At 41.5% G+C, this 21,900-nt stretch overlaps 1 protein-coding gene across 1 annotated transcript in view; it reads right to left on the bottom strand.

Moving 5' to 3' along the window:
- The window catches only part of thsd7ba (thrombospondin, type I, domain containing 7Ba), a gene marked incomplete at its 5' end in the record, with an annotated part of 124,480 nt that overhangs the window by 12,866 nt on the left and 89,714 nt on the right, over positions 1 to 21,900 (bottom strand). The window contains 6 exons of the mRNA XM_080037506.1: positions 127 to 242; positions 600 to 744; positions 5,536 to 5,692; positions 7,669 to 7,802; positions 19,842 to 20,020; positions 20,741 to 21,007. Of these exons, the coding sequence (XP_079893632.1) occupies positions 127 to 242; positions 600 to 744; positions 5,536 to 5,692; positions 7,669 to 7,802; positions 19,842 to 20,020; positions 20,741 to 21,007 (998 nt within the window). The remainder of the gene's footprint in view (positions 1 to 126; positions 243 to 599; positions 745 to 5,535; positions 5,693 to 7,668; positions 7,803 to 19,841; positions 20,021 to 20,740; positions 21,008 to 21,900) is intronic.

The following is a 21,900-nucleotide window of genomic DNA, read 5'->3' as shown; positions in this document are numbered from 1 at the left end:
TCATACTTAAAACAAATATATATACTGTATATATCTCCCAACATTTTTGAAGTTCAATATTCCAGTGTTCCTGGTCTGACTGCTGCCCGGCGTAATGAACTCCAGGTGTGACTGCACAGTGATTACCTGCTCACACTTCTGCAAGTCCACAGCTTTGCCATCACTGCGAATACAGTCCAGGAGACGCAACCGTGAACCCCTTCCACAGATGGCGTTTTCACTCAGCCGGCATGTACTCCAGTCTGCAATACACGCACGCACACACGCACACGCACACACACACACACACACACGCACAGAATTACAGCATACTATACCAGTACATTAGTTTCACTGTCAGACCAGCTCGTATGCACATGCCAGCAACATTGTTATAATTTCCACGCACACACACACACACACACACACACACACACACACACACACACACACACACACACACACACACACACACACACACACACACACACACACACACACACACACACCTTGCTTCACATTCAGGCAGTGCAATACATTTGCATAGGGATTGAAGGAACTGTCTGTACTGTGAGAGCCCCCCCCATGGGAGCTGCACCGTCTCAACTCGATGGTCCCACCTGAGACTGTGTGCTGGTAGGTGAAGCAGGTGCTGTTGAGGACGCAGGGCTCTGATTGGTCCAGCTCCGGACAGGCCAGGTGCTGGGAGGCCGGGAGGCGGAGGATGTGTCTGCTCCTGTTACGTTCCGCTCCTCGGTCACATTGCTGCGCGACAACAACGACAGCGTCAACACAAAGACAACAAAAACATGTCATTGTCAAGGGCGCATGGGACATAAGGGGGAATGGAAAGGAGGCCAGCTGGAGTCAAGGGATCCTTCAGAAGAACAAAGACACTCAAAGCCGCCTCCTGCATTTACAATTATGACCTACTGACGATCACATCATGATCCACATGTCATCAATAATACAGTTATAACTTTGTGGAACAGCAGATTTTGGTTTTATTGCTATAAAAAGAAGAAGAAAATACTTTATTCTCTTCTACACAACGCTTTAGAATGATGTTTCTTGTCAGATGTTGCTGTGTTGAATGGCACACATTTATTGCCTTTGCAATCAACCTGCCTATTAAACCATCGCGCCATGTTAGATTCCACCCATGGAATATCTGAACAATAGCTGCACAACACTTATCAGACCCAACATTCTAATAATCACTTCTTTTTTTTTACCCGAATGAACATGTGCTCCCTGCAATCACTCTCAAGGATACAGCTCTTGACACATGTCCTTTAAAGTTATGTAAGTAAGAGACTGCTATAAAATATGCATGTACTGTCGTCAAGTGTGAACCAATTGTATTCTCTTTATATAACTTTGTTGCATTTTTCACCATTCTGATCCGCTTTTCTTTCCTATTCCAATTTTGACTCAATGGGAAAAAAGTGATGCAATATGGGAGTGGTGAGAAAGTTGCATGAACAATCCAAATAAGCCATGGTTATTGGCCTTTGTGTTTGAAACTGGATTTTGAACCATGGGAGAAAAGTAAAAGATAATGGCTCTTTCACTTCATCTCCTCTTTCTTTGAGATTACAATGTTTTGGTCCCTTATAATCTAATAACATAATACTATTTTATAATAATGAAATAGTATCCCAGACAGTAGATAGCGTCTCTGAGTTATCTCAAAATTTTTATTTGCTTTTGTGTCAAAGTATACTGTGGTTTATGTGTGCCAGTGTCCAACACACTGTGGTGTGGGCAGGCTAAGATTTCACAGTAAAGGTAATGCTAATTCATTCACTGACACAAATCCTTGTTAAACTCCCTCTTGGAAAGAACTAGGACACTCATTTGAAAGGGAATTCAATGTTATTTGACACATATATGGTAACGGCTGCCTCCAGTGTGCTATAAATACTGCATTTTAAGGCTGAGTACGTGAATAATCCTGCACAGTAGGTGAACTGCAGGAGAAAGCTGAATTTACAGCCGTATCGATTTTTTACAAGGCGCATTTATAGGAAGATAAAGACGAGAGTGTGTAGAGAGCAATCATGAAAACTGTACATTAACACAGTGCCGTACAGATTTACCGAGGGACAGAGGAAGCAGGGCGAGAATGTGCAAAACAGCTGAATTCACGCTGCATGTGAATGGAAAGCTGCGAAAAGAGAAGCAAAGTGCGTGGGGAAATGTGGAGGAATTGTCAAGACACGCTCCCCCCCGTTTCCCTGTCACCTCCTAATGAGGGACCTCAGAGTGAGGCTCCTTCAGTCAACTGTCATTGCACCTTTAAGGATTCCACAGCAGCTGTCACACCACACGTGCATGTATAGCTACATACAACATAAGGTCAGGAAAGTACAGTAACAGTTTGCATATAGATATTGCATATACCGACTCACATTTTGACACACTCTTTCTGTCACTCTCAAAAACATGCATACAGCGTGGGGATTCTGTGCCAGAGTTGTTCATTATCTGAAACTGGGACCAATGACTGTGTGAATGTTGATAGTTAGCCTGCTATCGTTGTATGAATGTGTGTGTGAATGGTAACGTGGGAATGGGAACAGGTCTTCCTTGTAAAAGAGTCTCCGGTCTCAATGGGATTTACCTGTATAAATAAAGGTTAAAAAAATAGTCCTGACCGAGTTATAATACGTTTGTGTGTATAGAGAACTCGCAAGTTGCATTTATATAAGTTGTAACAGGGTGTGCAAAATAAACAAAATCCGGGCAATAAAAAATTGAGAAGCTCTTGAAATACAGTACATTGGAAAAGTGATCCCCACTCTCTCCAAATGAAGTAATATCCTTTTCTTGAAACTGCCAGACCCCAATCTGGAAAAGACGGTTAGCGTTTTTCCCCCACAGAGAGCAACAGCATGGCCTTTGACTTGAAAAGTGTTGATTCTCATCCTGAGCATTTTACATCCAGCTAAAAAAACAGCCCCAAGCAGCTGTGATGGAGGGAACAACAAATGAACAGACATGCTCTGGAATATGATTATAATATTTGGCAAAGGACAAATGTGTTACCTGTTGATTCTTTGTCCGTTGTCCTGTACTTTGTTTTGTTTTCCTGAGGTCTATGAAGAAAAATAAAACCAAGGCACACTACAAGCCAGCGTCTTAGTTTTACCTTAGCCCTACAATTTAAGCATTATTATAATATTGCCTTGTATTTTCCAAACAATGTAGTAATCATTATCATTTTTGATTATGTTGTTAAATTTTCAAGCAAAGACGCTGAATGGCTTGTTCCGATATAGACAAATGTTTTTTTTAAATCCTCTGAAAAAACACAACCCATTCACCAGGTTTCAGGGTTTGAGAATAATCTTACAAAGCCCCAAGTTCAATAAACCCCAGAGAGAGAGAGTCGATAAACTGTGGTCTGTATGTAGCCAAGTACACTCCTCTTTCGCCTGAGTGTATTCTACGAGCAAGATGAGAAGACAAAACCTTAATTTGGTGTGCTTCACCATAAAGACTGCAGAGGGTCTTGTATCTAACTACAATCCCCCATAATTGCATTTTTATTGACAATGTTGGCTTCAACCTATAGCTGAAACAAGACTATGGGGAAGGAACATCAATGGCTATCATGTCATGCTGTGGTTCATCACCGGACCCACACAACACTGCTGATCTCATCACAATCCTGCACACACCACACAGAACATCCTCATTCCAGCTGAGTAGATGGCCCACGGCTACACAACTACTGTATGTTCAATTACAGTGGACGAGCACATTAAACTCTAAGCTGCACAGTTTTCAGATTTTCTCTCTTCTTTCAGTATTTTCGATGCGACCAGATCGTCATCTCTCGTCAGTATGGGAGAATAAGTCAGTCTGAGGTTGAGACATAGTATTTGTCTTGGAGGAAGATTTAAAATGGTTGAATGATTGGGCTTTATGAAAGAAACATGGCGGGTTCATGCCGTTCTTCATGAATAGATTTGGTTGTCGAGTTTGCAAAGGTTAAGTAAAAGCAGTAATGGTTGGAAAAGCACTAGAATAGTTTAACACTTTTGGTCCCTTCCTAATTAAAGCGGTATTTTTAAAGTTGACATTTGCTTTGAGCAGTCGCCACAAATCAGCTTAAATGTACGGATAAAAAGTTGATGAAAAATGTATAAAAATGATTCAATCATTATGGAAATGCATTCAGTTGACATTTCATGCAGACTGTCGAATAGTTTAAGGTGGACATGTGTAATTGCTCACAGCCATGGATATGGTTACACACCTATTTTCTTTCCCATTTTTTGAAAAAAAGATTTAAAAAATAACTTTTTTAAATTTTTTTTAAAGAAATGTATAAAATCCCACATCTCAATTATGTATTTAATGTCTTTCTATGGCTAGACTTTCTCTGCTTCCTATTTGTCTAAAAATCAGATGATGTAGCTGTGTCATTCCAGTCTAAACCAACACTTCTTGTCTGTAAGTCGACAACTTCAGAAGTCATTTCTTTGGATGAGCTAACAGATACAATGACAAACACCACCATCTCTGTATACTCCTACAGTGCTACATGCGTTAAATGTTTCATGGCCGATTTAACTGAATGAACAGTTCATCCACAACAGTTTTATATGGCTGTTACAGTTTAATTGGCTTTCAAGTTAAACAGTTTTAGCACTACTAAATCACCAGCTGCATTGTACGGCATGCAGTTTACTGACTGTTTTAGGTGCTGCCAAAAGTTGAAAAATGAAACCCAAAAATTCCTTTGAGAAAACTCCGATTGATAAAGTAATCTCTCTATCTCTTTTCCCCACCGTGTTCATTCTTTGACGCCAATGTTCCACTCCACTGAACTGTTATGTTTGAGAGGAAACCTATAACACGGCTGCTTGCCCCTGTGTCCATGAGCCTGTGACTGAAAAGACTGGGGAACATGTGCTTCATAGCTTTACCTCGAGAGGCTAAGTTTTCACAGGAGAACACAGGCACATTTAGCGGACTCAATTTAATTGGCAGTACTTAGCATTGTAGTGCAAAATGGGATTTCAAACCACACAAATGGTTAGAGAACAGCACACAAGAACTCTTTAGAAAATGTCCTTATTTCACTCATTATTTCTGACACGTCCCTGATGTGTAATGAGAAATATGTGTTTTTAACGTTTTCATTTGAAAAGAGGTCTAATGAAAAACTGTTAATTGACAAAAACCTTAATGAATCAATGCCACTGCATGTCCAATGTAATACTAACTGTAAAGTCCATGTGCACTTTAATAGCATATAGTTAACTGTTTTCAAAATACACATATTTAAGATTATTTTGGGCAACAATCACACAAAGCTTCATCAAATATGTTGTTATAAAAAACACACAATTGGAAAGCCTCTGATAGCTTATCTGGCCATTTTCCCATCTACCTTCTACAGAAGCTTTATCTGACATCTTCGACTATTATGCTGATGATTATGGACATGCTTTCAACAACACCAATAAACTTGGGACTTAGCTGTACACTTAGCACACACAACCGTTTAACCCCATAACACAGTCAGTCCTTGCTCCTTACCAGAGGGCAGTTGCTCCAGGGTGCCCAGGGTGTAGTGACACAGTCTTCGGGGCAGGCCATGAAGCAGACCTGGGCTGTGGGTGGCACGTCTTCCTGATCACACAGACTGTCTTCCACACTGCTGGCCTCCCCACTCGCTGTTCCCTTCTTCACACACCTAGCAGAGAGAGAGAGAGTGCAACAGATGCAGCTGTATAACTAGTCTCTGGGGCACCCCTAACTGGCTCCTTTTCTTTTAGTTTCCAAACACATTTCGAAGTTTCTGAAAGACTTTTCCGTTTCCTCAGGCAGGAATTTGCCACCAGTTTGTTTAAACAAGGTGTTTTATTATTTGCCGTAGTGCGTCTGGGTTGTCTTAACACTTAACTTGTGTTTTTTGGAAAGTAACCAAACAACACCCTGAGAGTGAATTTTTTGTTTCTCCTTTATTTCAACAGGCAAGCCATTTAGAATAAGCAGTTATTTGCAATGGCGACTCGAGAATTGCGGGAACAGCAATCAGGTAAACCGGTGTTCTCTCCTGCAATCCTGTTGGATGTAGTCAGTCTGTCTTGCTAACCTAGCTGGGCAGTGCAGCTCTTGATCTGTCAGAGGCTTGCTCTGTGACGAAGTGCCTGACAACAGTGTGAGGGAAACACAACTATGTATTGCGTTTGACGACGGCCAACAGGCAACTTTGCTTAAAAACTGCAGCTTTGTAAGACAGTGTCACATGTGAAAATGTGCTCATATCCGCTGGGGCAAGAGGGACAAAACCAGACAAAACCAGATTATGTAGTCGCTCAGTCAAGTACTATTGACTGATGCAAGATAGAAAACAATGAATTGACACTCACTATTGATAATATATTGAATTTTAAACATTGTTTAGCTGGGCAAACTTGGCGATGTGAATGAATATTCTATATTCAAAGAGCACTGGGGAATCAGGTATGACTGTATGACAATGCAAATGGTTGACATGTCTCATGGGTCGTTTTGCATTGCTCTCAGTTCGGCTCTCAGTTCGCTAAGCTTTTGACTTTGAACGTTATAATTTTTATCCATTTTCTTGGATCAGTCGACGTTGACTTCCACTCATATAAAGGCCTTGCTCTCTATCATTAATCAAATGCTTTTAGTTGTCTAAATGAACCATACTTTAACACGATAGACCATCAGAATACTCTCATGAAAATAATGAATGAAGATGTGTCAAGGACAACTGCTTCAATTTCACCCAGATTTCAAATTTTTAAAGGGTTGATCGTGACAAATGGGATAGAAAGCGATATATTTTTTTAGATTAATATAAAGAGCTCTGTCTTAGCTGCCTGACATTTCCTGGGCAAGCTTTCTCTCTTGAGTACTGTTAAAAAGCTGTGACAAACCTGGAAACTTGCTAGATTGTTCCAAAACTTTAAACTGTATGCAACATTTATGAAAATGGAGTAAAATAATGTGAATTTTTTAACTCCCAGAAAGATGGCCTCCGGAAAACTGTAAAGTCAGATCTACGGTTGTCACATCTACTGCATGTCTGTCCATCCTGGGAGACCAATCCTTCTGCGACTTCTCTTCCTGAAGTTTCTTCAATTTCTTTATTTTTTAATATTACGTTTTTTCGGGGGGGAGTTCCTTTTTTAAATCCAGGTTATAAACTCCCTGAGTCGAAATTAATATTTGATATTGGTTTAAATGAAAAAAAAAACTTCTTAATTTCTACAGTTTTTCAGCGGCTGTGAGGTTGATTGGCACCATATTTAGATCTGTGGTTGCGACTCACACTGATAGGTTGGTGTTGACTAAACAAGACCCATTCAACTCTTTACACAACAGTCATTGACACAGTGGCCCAGTTTGGCATTTTCCATTTCTAATGTTGCACAGTCCAATAGCAACACCTGTAAGTGCTGCCTGCAGAAAAGGGCAACACTTCACTGCTCTCCTTTGTGACTATTTTAAGTAACACTACACCAAGTAACAACACTCATTAGGAAACACTAGTTTCTTTTGACTGTTATTTTTCCTCTGGCATTGCTAGTGTCAGAAACAGTGTGAGTGCCAGCCACAGAACAGATGCCAGTCTACTCCTCATAGTGTGTGTTGCGTTGCCAGGTCTAGCACTCTGCCAGGCCCAACCCGCTCACTGACCTGATCTTGCGGCTTTGTACTCCCTCCCCGCAGCCTGGCAAGTCGTCCACTGTGTTGATGGTACAAATGGACCAGGGCTCCATCCTCCACTCGTATTGGCTGCATACACTGTGGCACCGCACAGCCTCGTACACCTGTATACACGCACACACACACACAAACAGACACACACATGAATACAAACACACACATGAACACGAACACACACACACACACACACACACACACACACACACACACACACACACACACACACACACACACACACACACATAGGGAAAGGGACAAAAGTTAGGGAATAAAGGAAAGCAAGCAGCACAGTGTGTAACCTAAATACATATCAGCTCACTTACAAATGCAGAACACACACTCACCCACAGGTAAGTACTTGTATACAGACAGTACAGTTAGTGCCGTTAGTTCATACACTTGTAGGGAATGTGGTCAATTGTATTGTATTTATATAGTTCGGTAATAGGGACATTTCCTTATGGAAAATCAACAAACAAATGTCCCTTTTTTATCATTTCTTACAAACTATACTTGTTTTATATGACAAGTGTCCTGCTTCGAAACACATGTGCTGTCCTCTTACTATTTGTGTTTACATTATGCATGGATGTGTATGTTACTGGGACTAGAGTCATTTACATTTCAAATTAGGGAAACAATCATTTAGTGTTGTCACATATGCTGAAAGTTAATATCAGGATGTTGTCCCTAATATTGTCAGAATATTTTATTTTAGAGTTTAGTGTATATTCAGTGAGTATCAGACATTATAAGGAATGTTCCCCGCCTAAACCAAAGAATGTGCCACCTTTCCCCACAGAAGGGCTCTGAACTAACGGATGGGCACTCAACATGCTGCAACCGCAGAAATGGTGAGGAAAATAGTATTATTACTCGTCACTTTGAAATAAAACCTATGCATGATATGGAGAGAACAGCATGGGGTGTGTAAAACGACAATGACCATGGCAAAAGGTAGCTTGGCTGAGGATGTAATTGGCCGGATGTTATGCCTATTCACTTTTCCCCACTCAACCACTGGCTCTGGCATGTCTGTATTACCAAGGGAACAGCCAGCGCAATGCTCCTGTAAACACATGTTTACTCTCAATCTATGTAACAGTCTGCCACAGTAAAAGGTACACTCTAGAGGACAATTTGTGGAAAAAGCTATGACAAGCGGTAATGGGTGTCTGTAAGTGTGTGTGTGTGTGTGTGTGTTCAGAATAGAGAGAGGGAATGATTGTTGAGTATTCCCTCCCCTACGGGCCACACAGATGCCTATTACACACCCTCATCATCTCCCATCTGTCCCAGCAGATGCCCCTGCTGGGTGAACTGGCAACTGCCCCGCTCCCAATTTCTCCACTATACTCCTGTAGAAACAGCTAGGCTATCAGTTAGAATCAACCGGTACAGACCGGATCCTCTCATTGGCTACTAGTTATACGGACAATCTCTATCTTCTACGCTTATTACATTTCCCGGCTCAGTGTCTTTGAGCACACTCTCAAAAGTAATGAAGTCCTTAAAAAGCAGATGGAATGTCATCCAAATGTGCTTCACATGAATAATTTCCATCCGTTTGGCACTGTCTCCAATCAAATGATATTGTTCCTACTCTCGACCAGAGGACCAGACAGGTCGCAGGAGTGTATGCGACTTGGACATATCTTCTGGCATGCATTTTGTCTTCATTAGCTAAACCAGGGTAAATGTACAGAATGAACGACACTGACCTGAGCCTGCGTGGATGTCCATATTAGCAGTGCATGACAAGCCAGAAGTTGGGCAGGGGAGAGAAGAACAATGATATGATCATTAGTTTGGATTGTGCCTGCAGCAACAGAAATGTATAGTGTTTATTTTTATATATAAATAAATTTGATTTGAAAATGCTGCTTTCTGCTTCGTGTTTCATTAATGAGGGTAGGGGGATGATTAAGCACTTCGTTATCTACAGTGAATCTAGCGGTTCTGGATATTTCGTCCAACTAAATGATTCATACTGCTGAGAGAGTTTCAAAGTGCTGCAGTCGGTTGCAACAGCTGTGCAATGGCCAGACCTGCAGCAGCTGAAGACAACTTTGAGAGATTAATTTGTCTGGAAATGATGAGATGGAAGCCGGTGTGAATGAGCATATGCTCAGAGAGGCTGTTTGCTCTGTATCTTAACAAGGTTTACTAAAAGTAACGGTTACACTGTTGACTAGAAACCACCGTAATAGGGATACAAATGACATCCTCTCACCCAAGACCACACAACATTTTCTTGCTTTAAATATTTCTGGAAAAGGAGGAAGCAGTTAATGACCACCAATTTTCCCAGTCCCAGGTTTAAAGAAAAATATACGTACGAGTGCATTGAAATGTGTGTGTGTGTGTGTGTGTGCGCGAGTGTGCATGTGGCATTGGAAGTAATTGCATTATTGTTAAAAATACTTAATTAGTGTACGATATCGCGATATGTTGGCAATGCAGCTTGAATCCAATAAAACATACATACCTGCAAACACTTGATGAGAACCCCATGCACACATGTTCTGCCTAAATGAAGCATGTGCATACAAACAAGCAACTCATCCGCACATCCATACACACATCAGCACATCCATACACACATCAGCACATCCATACACACATCAGCACATATACAAAAGGAACGATGAAGTTGTAAAAGGCTGTCCTGCAGGGACAGCATTTCATTGTAAACAGAGGGACAGGAAGCCTTAAAGAGGACCACTCTCTGCTATAAATCTCTCTAACTGTCTTTGTGTGACTACAACTTCAAATAAACTTCCCCATTACTGTCAGCAGGCCCATGGATGAGCTAGAAAACAAGGCCTCCTTTGAAAACACAGTGGGATTTATCCCCATGTGAAGATGACCTCTCACATATACTCATGAGATGATAAGTTGGAATGTCCAAACATATAATGATATAACGCAGCTATGGATGACTGCCAGACAGTGTTGAGTAAGACACATATTTGTGCTTTTCAGAAAAAGCAACAAAAACTGTGTGCAAAAGGAATGTATGTATGATTTAGATGAGCGAAGATAAGATGAAATGTGTTGCCACAAGGCCTAAAATGTTTAGCAAAAGAAAAGCAAAAAGTGTTGGCTCCCGAATGTAATCAACCTAGCAGACCAACAAACCAACAAATTGAAAATAACAGATTCATTTGAAAAACCTAAGCTTGTGACCCAAGGCAATACAAAGTCTGTGAGTATGAGATCTGCTCTTAAGCCCTTCTGACACCCCTTCACCCTTCCTGATGATTTAAAACTGGGAGGGCACTGAGTTGATTTCCATATCGTACTCTTATTCTACTGCCAAGGGCGTTGAGGAACCAAAGGCCTTACAAGATTTATATCTAACATCCGCCTTGGACCCACTGCAGTGTTGGCTCTACTGATAGGTCAGCGGCGTGACTTTCCATAATTACAGAAATGATTTGGCCATCGGGCTTTTTTCTCCAGCACGGCAATAATATCACTTTCTCATTCACCTTGTAATCTATTACCAGGACACAGCTCAACAAGACAGGAATGCATTAGCAGAAACGGATGCCCCCCCCCCCCCCCCTGCACCCTCATTTAATAATAGCTATATGGTCAAATGTCTTTTTCACATACTTTTTTAACAACTGAAAGTCTGTTTGAATTAATATATGGAGAAAAACAATACAGCTTGGTGAATGTATTTATGCTTTTATGGATTACAAAACTCCTATCAAATGTGCCTTTAAGAAAAAATCCTCCCAGTTATGAAATGATGAGCACATATTTAATATTCAGCGTGCCAATGAACAAAAGGCGTTTCGTCTAGTTAGGAGATAGAAGCTTTGATTAACCTTCGTGTCTGAAGTGAATGCTGTGGACCATCTGGGTGACTAGAGGCTTTTGAGTAAAGATTCAGAGGCTTGAAAATGTAGCTTTTCTGGGTGTCTGCACTTCAAACTGCCTTAACAATATACATTGTTTGTAATGCAAGGAGACACCTCACTTCTTGGGCCGGGAGAAAAACACATGCCCAAGCACTGCGCTACGTTAATTACACCTCATTGGCCTCAGGTATAGCTACATCAGCAGTTGGCTCTAAAAGTATTTTGTCGTAATGAAGTGGAGAAAAGAGTTTAGCAGATGGGTGCAATCAGGTCAAAACACGATATTCTTAACATGTGTTCTTTTTTTAATGTAATACCAGTATTTGGGATTGGCAGATTCTGTAGACTTGATATATAGGCTATTGATTGAGGGACATCACACAGATGGATAAAAGAGAGGGATCTGATTGTTATTAAGATTTCATCTAGAGGAATAAACACATTTTCTTTAACCCCCCCCCCTCCAATATATTTGTTTAATGTGTTATTGTACTTCATATATTTTTCTTTAGTCAGAATAGACTAACAACTTGAAAATAAAATTTCTCATCCGTCTTTGGGTCTCGCGCTTTGTCTGAAATTACGAATGGCGGCAGTAGACCGAGACAAAACAGTGTGAACTGAGTCCAATACACATGAAGCAATCTAATGGACCTGTGTTTCAAGTTACCTATGAATTTCCATGAAACACACAAGTACCCAGACAGAGTAAGAGGAGGAAAAGAGTATCAAGAGGAGGGGTACTAAGAAAAGAGTAGGCTCACACTCTGCACTTACATTTTCCAATGTGCGATCCTTTCATAATAGGATGTGCTAATTAATGGTACGAATCCAAACCCATGGAGACCACAGAAGCACCATCCTATGTTGCTACACAGCGACATGGTTAACACAGGAGGTGGAATCTGGATGGTTTCACAATGGTAAGAGCAAACAGAGACTCTGCGATAACATGGCAGAGGATTGGTGGAGGGTGTTGTATGACTGTAAACAACAGATGGTCAGCTAATTTCACTATATGTGAAACTGTCAGCACTAAAGACTCGGAATGAATGAATACACTATCTCCCACATGAATTTAGCCAGATTACTGCTGTTTTAGTATGTCCCTGGGCCTGGCTTTTCATTTGCAGCAGAATGCATCAACAGTTACAGCTGAGCTCTGAATGGATCGGCAGGCCTGCCTGTATTTTCTACTACCCAACTTTAACAACTGTGATATATCACCTCTGCTGCCCAATCTACAACAATATGTGTCCTGTCTAACCAGGCAGAACAGAATATTAGATGAATGCTATAGGAATATACCGGATGCTTATGTCACAAGATGCCAACCACTACTAGGTTGTTCAACACATAATATAATCCACCTACTACTGCCTAAAAACAGGCAAAAACTTAGGCCAGGGGCACAGGTAAACAGGTATTTTCCTGTGCGATTTGGCCTTTTGCCCACATGCGTACATTGCAATCTGCAAAATACTAAACAACCACTATACCATCCCATTAATCATAGCTCTTTGAAACACATCTATTCAAACAGTTTGTTCCTGTTTCCATAAAATATGGCAATTAGTTATGACAGACAGTTTTTAAAGCCAGTACTCTGCCTCAGCACACATCATATTGATTTACTTAACCCAGATTCAGCCCTGACCACCAAGTACCTGGTGCTTCTTTCAGTGCAGCTTTGATTGCGTTTTTTTCAAAATGTGTTTTAATGTGCCCAGATTGGATATCAAATGAAATGTCTTAATAATGTGTTCTTTTTAAAAGTGGATTTCTGCTTGCACATGTAAGCCCGAGACACATTTCTGCCTTTTGCATGAGAAAGGCACGAAATTAGGTCTTTTCTATTCTATTTCTATAATCTTCACCAATAATTGAATGTTCAGCCAGTCTACCTCAACGTCAACCAATGTCAACCCTGTGATTCAAATTGTCTTCATCTAATGACAAAAAAAAGCTGAAATGAAAAACGCATCAATTATGACTTTACTACACAACTCTGATGAATTGTATATAAACAGAGAGGAAAATATCAGATAAATTAAAACCCAATCCATGCTAAGCTAAGCTAAGGAAATAAACCAGCAACTACAGTAAAAGTAGTAAAACCAGTTATCTTTTTAACTCATAACCCTCTAACTCCTCAAAACTGCTCTCGGACGAGGTAATTCACAGAACAGATTATATTGTTGAATAGCAGCTGTACCGTGGGGATAATGATACTTAGTGAGGCAGAGAACATACCAAAAGACTAATTGTGAGCAGTTAAATGCAGTTGAAAAAACACTTAAATGTTATGGTCATCTTATAGTTAAGGTGTTATTGTGGTCCACTGAGGGTAGCGGGTGGTTGCAAATGAAAGACCTCTTTCATTTGCCGTAGGTGGAGCATCCTGGCACCAAAGGAGCTGCCAAAAGCACTTATGGTCTCACGCAGCGGGTGGAATGTGTAGCACATAATGAATAGTTTGGTCATCACGCTTTCACCCCCTGCTGTCTTCTATTGCCTTAGTCTCCTCATTAGGCAGAGCAGCATTGGCTGATCTTGTGCTGAGCATACATATCCATGCCCTCGGCTATTTGTAAGAGTGGACAACCTGTCCACTTTGAGGCTGCTGTAGCTCAGAGATTAGAGAGGGTTTTCAATCAACTGCAAGGACAAGCATTGCCAGACTCTTTGTGTGCTCGGACTTGGAAGTTTCCCCCCTACAGCCATTAACAGTGAACCAGCAACCACTAAGAGGAATATATTTATTGAACTGAGCAGAATGGATCTAATTATAGCTACGCAACACAATGTTAAGACCATCAGCAGATCATATTTATCATATTCAAATACAAAGCTCAAGAGTTTTGGCTTAGATCATAATGAACCAAAACCAGCATTGATCAACAGGAGATTGTCTTGAGTTCTTTACTCAATGCTTCTGAGTTGGTGTTTCTCCAATGCAAACATGAAGCGGATGAAGAACATCTGAATGTGATGGCCTTAACACTTAACAAGTGACACCTGAAAGGGTTTAAAACCAATTTACAAATATTACCATCTACTAGTAACTTCATTTTACGAATCCAAAGCAAGAGGAAGCTCACCAAAACAATGCTAACAACATTTTAGGGGGAAACAATATAGCATCAAGAGACCAAATGCTTTGCTGTTTTAACCAATAACATTTAGCATACATTTTTGCCAAAAAAATAAAAATACTATGCACGGCAAAATAGCAGAACCATACAAGTTTATCTTAGCAGCCAAACCAGTTGGCAGGACATCACCGACAAGCAGATCTGTGACACAGGGTGATACATACTGTGAATGAAAACAGATTTGAAATGATCCTGAGCCTTCAACATCAACTTCCCCCTTGACTCCCCCCAAAGCCGACATGTCAAGGCTGTACCCATGAAACAAGCAGGACAGCTGCACAAGGTGGGAGTGTGCGAGAGATGGGGCACTAACCTGGCAGGCCATCTGGAGCATGGAAGGACAATGGATCCAGTTCCTGTTGTGTGATACCCTGCCTGCTACATCAAACCTCCACACATGCAGAGAGCCCTAGCCGCATACACTGAAGAAGGCCAACCTTTAGCATGTCCTGTCCTTGTCAATTCTGGCTGAAGGGAACTTCTGGTGGCACCATGACCAGATTCTAATGCAGTTGGACAGGAGTAAGCAAGCAAGAAGCCAAATTGACTGGGGCCCCTCGTTTCATCTACTTTCTCAGGTCAGGGGCGAGTGGAGCAGCAGAGATGAGGAGACAAAGTGGTCCTGGCTTGCTGGTTGGCAAGCCACTGGGAGAAGCCGCTAAAATTCCCAGAGGACATAACCCACACTAGCTTCAGACCAGATGCTTGGCTAAAGGCTAAAGCTACCAAGCAGGTGGTTCTCATTGAGCTTTCCGATATCCTGGTAAGAGAGGACGGAGGATGCACATGAGCGCGAGCGAAAACTATTTCAGGCCCTCATCATCTACAGCCAGCATAACAAATGGAAGGCCTGGAACCTGCCAGTGTGACACAGGGCAGGCTCTATGGAGGGGCTAGGAAGCGGATGGTAGCCGACACCACCAAGCAGACAGGCGACATCCCAGAGGATGTGGGTAAAGCCAAGTGAGCGGTCACAGAGCTAACCTGTTGACAGGCTAAACACAACATCATCGATAAGGGGTCGACAGCAGTGGTTCTACCTGATGAGCCCCTCCGAGATGTCACAGGCTTAAATCAGCAGAACGTCGATGAAGGTGTTGTGACTATTCGAAAAGCTGCAGAAGCCACTCAACTCAGTTTTCACAGATGGCACAAGGACGACTACCTGTAAAGCTGATCCGGTTATGATAACCCTTATTGTATTAAGTAGATATGCATTCTGTGCATATATTACAATGTTTCAAACATCCCAATTCTAATAGTGTCACAACCCATGCAGGACTCTGTTTTCACTAATATCTAGGGATGACAAATACAACATGAATGTTCAGTTCACACATAATTGAACCCATGTTCGCAGAGGGTTTGTATATGAAAGTGGCATCATTTTTAAGTATTGATAATTACCTCAGAATGATGGTAAATTGATTCTCAACTATACAATGTTTTTTCACTGATTTTCTCAGACTCAAAGCGCTTTACATTGTTTTTTCCTCATTCATCCATTCACACCCACCTAATCATACACTGATAGAAGCGGCTAACATGCAGGGTTCACGCTAACCATCGGGTGCAATTTGGGGTTGTTCGCCAAGTGACAGGAGGCGGCGGAAATGGACCACCACCAATCCTACAAACAGTGGACGACCGCTGTACCTGCTCAGCCAAAGCCGTACATTATTGTTAAGAGCAAGAGGAAAATAAATACCCAGTGCACTTTTACAGAGATGGTATCAGAGCACATTCTTGCACACTTTCAAGAGACTTTGTTCTATAATCAAAGCACATGCTCCCTGTCTATACAGTATGTGGCATTCACAACACAAAAGCCAGGAGTAGAGCAGAGAAACACCATGACAACATTGTATTCAACAAAAAACCTTGATTCATTTATCCTCTGGCCTTGTTGCAACAACAAGATTAGCATCGGAAGAAATATTGATAGTTTTGGTATAAAAAAATAGGAGAGTGTGATTCTTAGGAAATAATTTACTTGCAGTGATGTCAGGGAATATACAGTAGGCTATATATATATTTAAAAAATAGGTTGTAAGATTATTAGACATGTAATGTGTTCCTGCTGTCTGTATAGCAGGATCAACTCATACATTCAATGCCCCAGGCGTTTAATTGAATGAAAAATAACGATCAGACTGGCACAGTGGTTGGCAGACAGTCAAGATGAATCTGTTGTCTCATATGGAAACAGTGCATATACCTCTGGATATCTCAGCATCTGGCTGCCAAACCCTTTTAATGAAATTCTAATGTCTGCTGTAATTATAGTTCTAGTTTGTGTGTTTGCCTGGGAGCTCTGCTTTGACATCTATTACCTCTCTGTAGCAGTCTCTCTCGGGTAATTTGGTATGCATTGAGATATGGGCTCTAAATAGCTATACTGAAAAAATCCACCTCTTTCTCAGCAATTGGTTAATTGCATGTATTTGTTATCCTCATTTAAAAAAAAACATGCAGTCGTTTATTATTTGAAATAATTTGCAGTAAGAAATTAATTCGAAGGAAGTTCTTACGGGGGAATATGTTTGGAGAAAATGCTATATTTACAGAGCAGTAAGTCGGTGACAGGTATAAAAGGCTTGCCTCGTCAAACGGTCCCTAATCAAGACACCTTAATTCTATATTCAGAATACACAGCTGGTTTTCTAAAGTCTGGAAGGAAAAATATTCACTTCAAAACTATAGTGCAGTTAAAACCATTCTTATAACAGGTGTGCAAGCTCGCTGTCATTTTTTTGGATCATTGTGATTAACAAAATTGATTATTCATTGCTTTTGTCGAGCCGGCCAAGATTGACCCTTTCCATTCAACACACATGCTTTGTACACTGATGATTGGGAGAGATTTACCTCTCAACATTGTAAGTCATTTTTGAGACAGAATTTGGCAAAAACTGATTTTTCCTTTTTAGCTTGCGAAATGACAACCATGTTATGTTAATTGCACATGTTAAGGCTGCATCTAACTAGCAAATTAAGCCAACACTGGCTTCGGGCTCTTTTTAAAATGAGTGGCCTGAGTTGCTGGAGTATGTTCACCTGATTTCATAGAGAACACTTATGGAGTATTGCTCTTATTAAAGCCACACAATGTTAAATATGTGGAGACATCAAAACTTGACATGCCTGCTGTGTGGATTGCGGTCTGGACAATTGCTGCTCTGGAGAGGGCTTTAGAAAAAAATGGTCAATTAGAAAACATACCTAGTATACTTAAATATTTCCAGTGAAAGCCAGTTCTGTAATTATTCTTTTCCCACATTTCCAACACTTGATTTTGAAAGGTGCAAACAAAAAGGTTTTCAGTGAGGTTATGCATGGCTTTTTTATCTTGATTGCACTTGTTCTTGATCACAATTTTACCAATGGAGACAATCTCACAAACTACCTAATTACCACACCAGCGGTTTGGGTTTACTTTACAGCCCAACTCCAACACAGCCTGTTCAGTGTGGCAATTTTTGCTCGTTATTTTCCTGCTGGCACTTTTTCTCTCTCTCTATCTATCTCTCTCCCTATCTCTCTTGCTCACTCAGCCATGTGATGAGAGGATGAGTTGTGGTGCACTGTAAATTTCCTCTCTGTCAAGGCAGTCACTTCTGGCCGCGGCTCCGGGGGGGAACATCTGCGAGGCCACACTTTGGCTAGTGAGTTAGTTCACAGCGGGTGCTAAGAGGGCAACTGTTTGCGAGAGAGGAGGGCAGCCATTAGAGATGTGAATATGCTATGTCATGCCACACACTAACAGAGCATGAAGTGAAGTACTGAGGACTAAATGTTAAGTATGAAGGCTGAGCACCCAAGTGCACTGGCTCAAGGAGAGAGCAGGTTTTTCTTTTTTCAAGACCATGTCAAAAAGCACTTGTGACCCTCCGGGAGTTTCCTTGCTTAACATAACAGTGATGCATATTGGACTGGAGTAGGGCTGCTATAGTATCTCTTCAACCACACCTCGGACAGATGTTCTTCACTTTAATGGCCAATTTGATAATGTTAACAATGAGCCCAAGTCCACACTCAGGATAAATCTGAGAGGGCATTGGCAACCGTGAGCACCAATTTCAGCGGCAAGGGTTATTACAGGGCATAACTACAGGGGCCATATAGACCTTGTTAGTGGGCACTTAACCATCTGTACACAAATGTCCACTAGAACACGTTGAAACATTTTTCACACAGCCGTGCCTCATCTCAATACTGACCTCCACAGACTAAAGTGTCCTTTCAAGCCCATTCAAGCATACAGGCAGCATTCATAAAACACGTCCCCTCTTTAAACCATGACCCCATGAGAGATATTCTGTCACAAAATATTCAGATAAAAAAAAAAACCTGAGTATGGAATATGAAAAGCTCCCATCTGTCCACTTCTCCCTCTCTACCCCCACGCCCTTCTCTTTGTCTAACACCACCCTGTTCCCGTGTAAAGGCCGGGCATGTCTTGCAATGCAAATGATTTGGTGTGAAGGCACCAGGAAAAGGAATAGGTCACCAAGGAGTCTCACTGGCTGATGGGTGATAAACCATGTCATTGAAATGTGAGCAGAATGCATTTCTGTGACAGCATTGTGTTATTATAACACAACCACAGCTGAATAAAAAGAATATATTCCAGAAGTATACAAGAGATGTGTAAAAAACTAAAAAAGATGTACACTGCATATTAACGTCCCGGGCAAGAGAATGATGTGTGTCTGTGTAAAACAAGGAGCAGTGGACGCAAAAATGCAAATGAATGTGTTTATATTTGGCATTGCTTCCCCATTACGTGTCCAACGGTGGTGAATATGTGTAGACTCAAGAGTAAAGTTTGCCCTCATCTGCATTCTAGTATATGTGTCCCTGGAAACAATTCAGTCTGGGAAGAAGTGACTTGAGAACAATGTTGATGGAAAGTGGGGTTAACTTCACTTAACTGGAAATGTCTCCAAAGAATACGAATGAGTTCGTTTCCACTTCAAAGGACAGAATGGTAACGTATAAATCAGCATGCTGCCACAATAACAGTTACCGTCCACGTTTTTATCCCCTCTTGTACTGCACAGGATTCCATGGGGTATATATATATACACAACAAGCCCTGATGCGTAACACTTACCTGGTTTTTCAGATCCAGCCTTGGGCATGGGCGTCCCCCGTTGAAGGCTTTCTCCCTGAGCCACTTGGACCTGATCTTCAAGCCGCTGCCACAGGACGCGCTGCAGGTTGACCAGGCCGACCAGTCACTGAGCTTACAATCCAGAGGGCAAGGGATGTGGCAGTCCTCCACAGTGTAGCCTGAAAATCAACATTAGCAGACAGGAGAGAGAGGGGGCGGGGGGGGGGGGGGGGGGGGGGGGAAACCCGGTTTAGTCTTGGTCAGTGGCTGCAGTGAGGATCACATTAATAATGTCAGACAGGCATGCCACAGGCTTCCACTCCAGCAGACCTTATGGCTTAACGTAACACCTGACTGTAACACCAAGAGATAATTATCTGACTAATGACTGTCTCATACCTACGCTGAGCCCAACACCGCCGAGTGAGAAGGCTTTTCACACTGTGTATTCCTGTATTCCTGTTTCCCTTTTGATAAAGTAATTGAATATATGCTATTAGCCTGTTCAGTGATTTGAATAGTTCTGGTGTTTGGCTTAGTGACAGCTGTTTCAGCCAGGCAGGCATGATCATCCTTCAACATAGCAAGCAAGCTACTTTGCTACCTCCATGAAGTAAAATTATTTGTGCATTGACCTATTAACTTAAATCAGTATTTCCTTGCAAATGCTACTGCAGCCCTCCTTGTACACAGAACATTGTGTAAACAGGACAGTTGTGTCCCTAGACATTGATTGGTTAGCGCACAGCAAAACAAAATAACCCCACCCACCTAATGTGTGGAAATTGGCAAGAATAAATGAAACACAATGCAGATTCAGTGAAATTATCAGGCCAAAAATGTTGTAGGCTTTAAGACAGCCAATATGTTTGCTATGCTGCAATGTATTTCTGTCCTACCTGAGTCTGTACAGAGTGTGGGGTTGACCAGGTGTCCCTGCTGGTCAATGCAGGCCACAGCTCTGTAGCGTAGACCTTGTCCACACTCCTTTACCTCCCGCTGGCTCATCCAGGCCTGCAGGGAGCCCCCAGCTGAATGAACAGGCAGGATGCAGGCAGACCAGTTCCCATAGGGCTGGGACAGAAACTCCTCACAGGGACAAGCCTCTGTGTTCTCCAGTGGGTACAACTCCTCATTCAGACAGTGCTCCTTCTTTCTACTGCGACCTGCGAAGAAAATGGACAAAACAACAGAAAGTTAGTAAGGGATCCCCCTGACAGTATGCAGCCGTCACCAGCTGGTAAGGCTCATGCCTCAGCTGCGTCTCAAACCTCAGTTTCACCCGTTAAAAGTTACTGTGCACTGAGTGAATGACAAACACTGCATGAATAGGGCTTGAAGTCACAAATACCCAACATTAAAATAGAGCCTGAGGCATGAGCTACTGAATGTATAAAGAGATTCATTGATTTGATGTAACCAATAGTTGAAAATCTGTCCCTTTAAAAAAATGCAGTCCATTAAAAAGAACAGTGAAAACGGGGATTGTATGTCTTCTAAAAAAGTATATGTTACAAGTACACATGGCCCACATCTTTACATAAGATTTGCCCAAAGACACTTAAATGCGAATGCCAATTTATATGACCTGAAAATACAATTTCATTGTTTAAATGTTCTGTCACACTCTGCGGATACCAGTCCTGTATCGTAGCCATATACTTGTAACACTGTATATTGTAATGTCAATATATCACAAATGGGTCCAAGTATAGGGGTTGGATTAGTTTTCATTTCATCAACCTTCATTTTTTACTGGAGAGATCATTGAGGTGTTCATTGTCAATGACATTGAGTCAAACAAAACAATGCAAAGTAAAAACAACAACACAAAAATTAATTGTGATGAATTTACTCGCTTCTTCCTAACCCTTGCTCTGCTTTTCGCTGTAGTGCCACTTCATTAATTTTTCACGAAACTAACATAATCAGGGCTTTAACACAGGGCTTTTTAGAAATACCAAGATCTTGAGATTATGCTTGCCAGGGGGGGCATGCCCCCGAGAAAAAAAAGGTCAATTCGGCTCAATTGTCTCAAAATCTGCATTTTCAGACAATT

The sequence above is a fragment of the Ammodytes marinus genome (genome assembly GCF_949987685.1).
Source record: "Ammodytes marinus genome assembly, chromosome: 12".
Lineage (NCBI taxonomy): Eukaryota > Metazoa > Chordata > Actinopteri > Uranoscopiformes > Ammodytidae > Ammodytes > Ammodytes marinus.
Note: the sequence above shows the minus strand (reverse complement) of the source record. Positions and strands in the feature narration are given on the sequence as shown.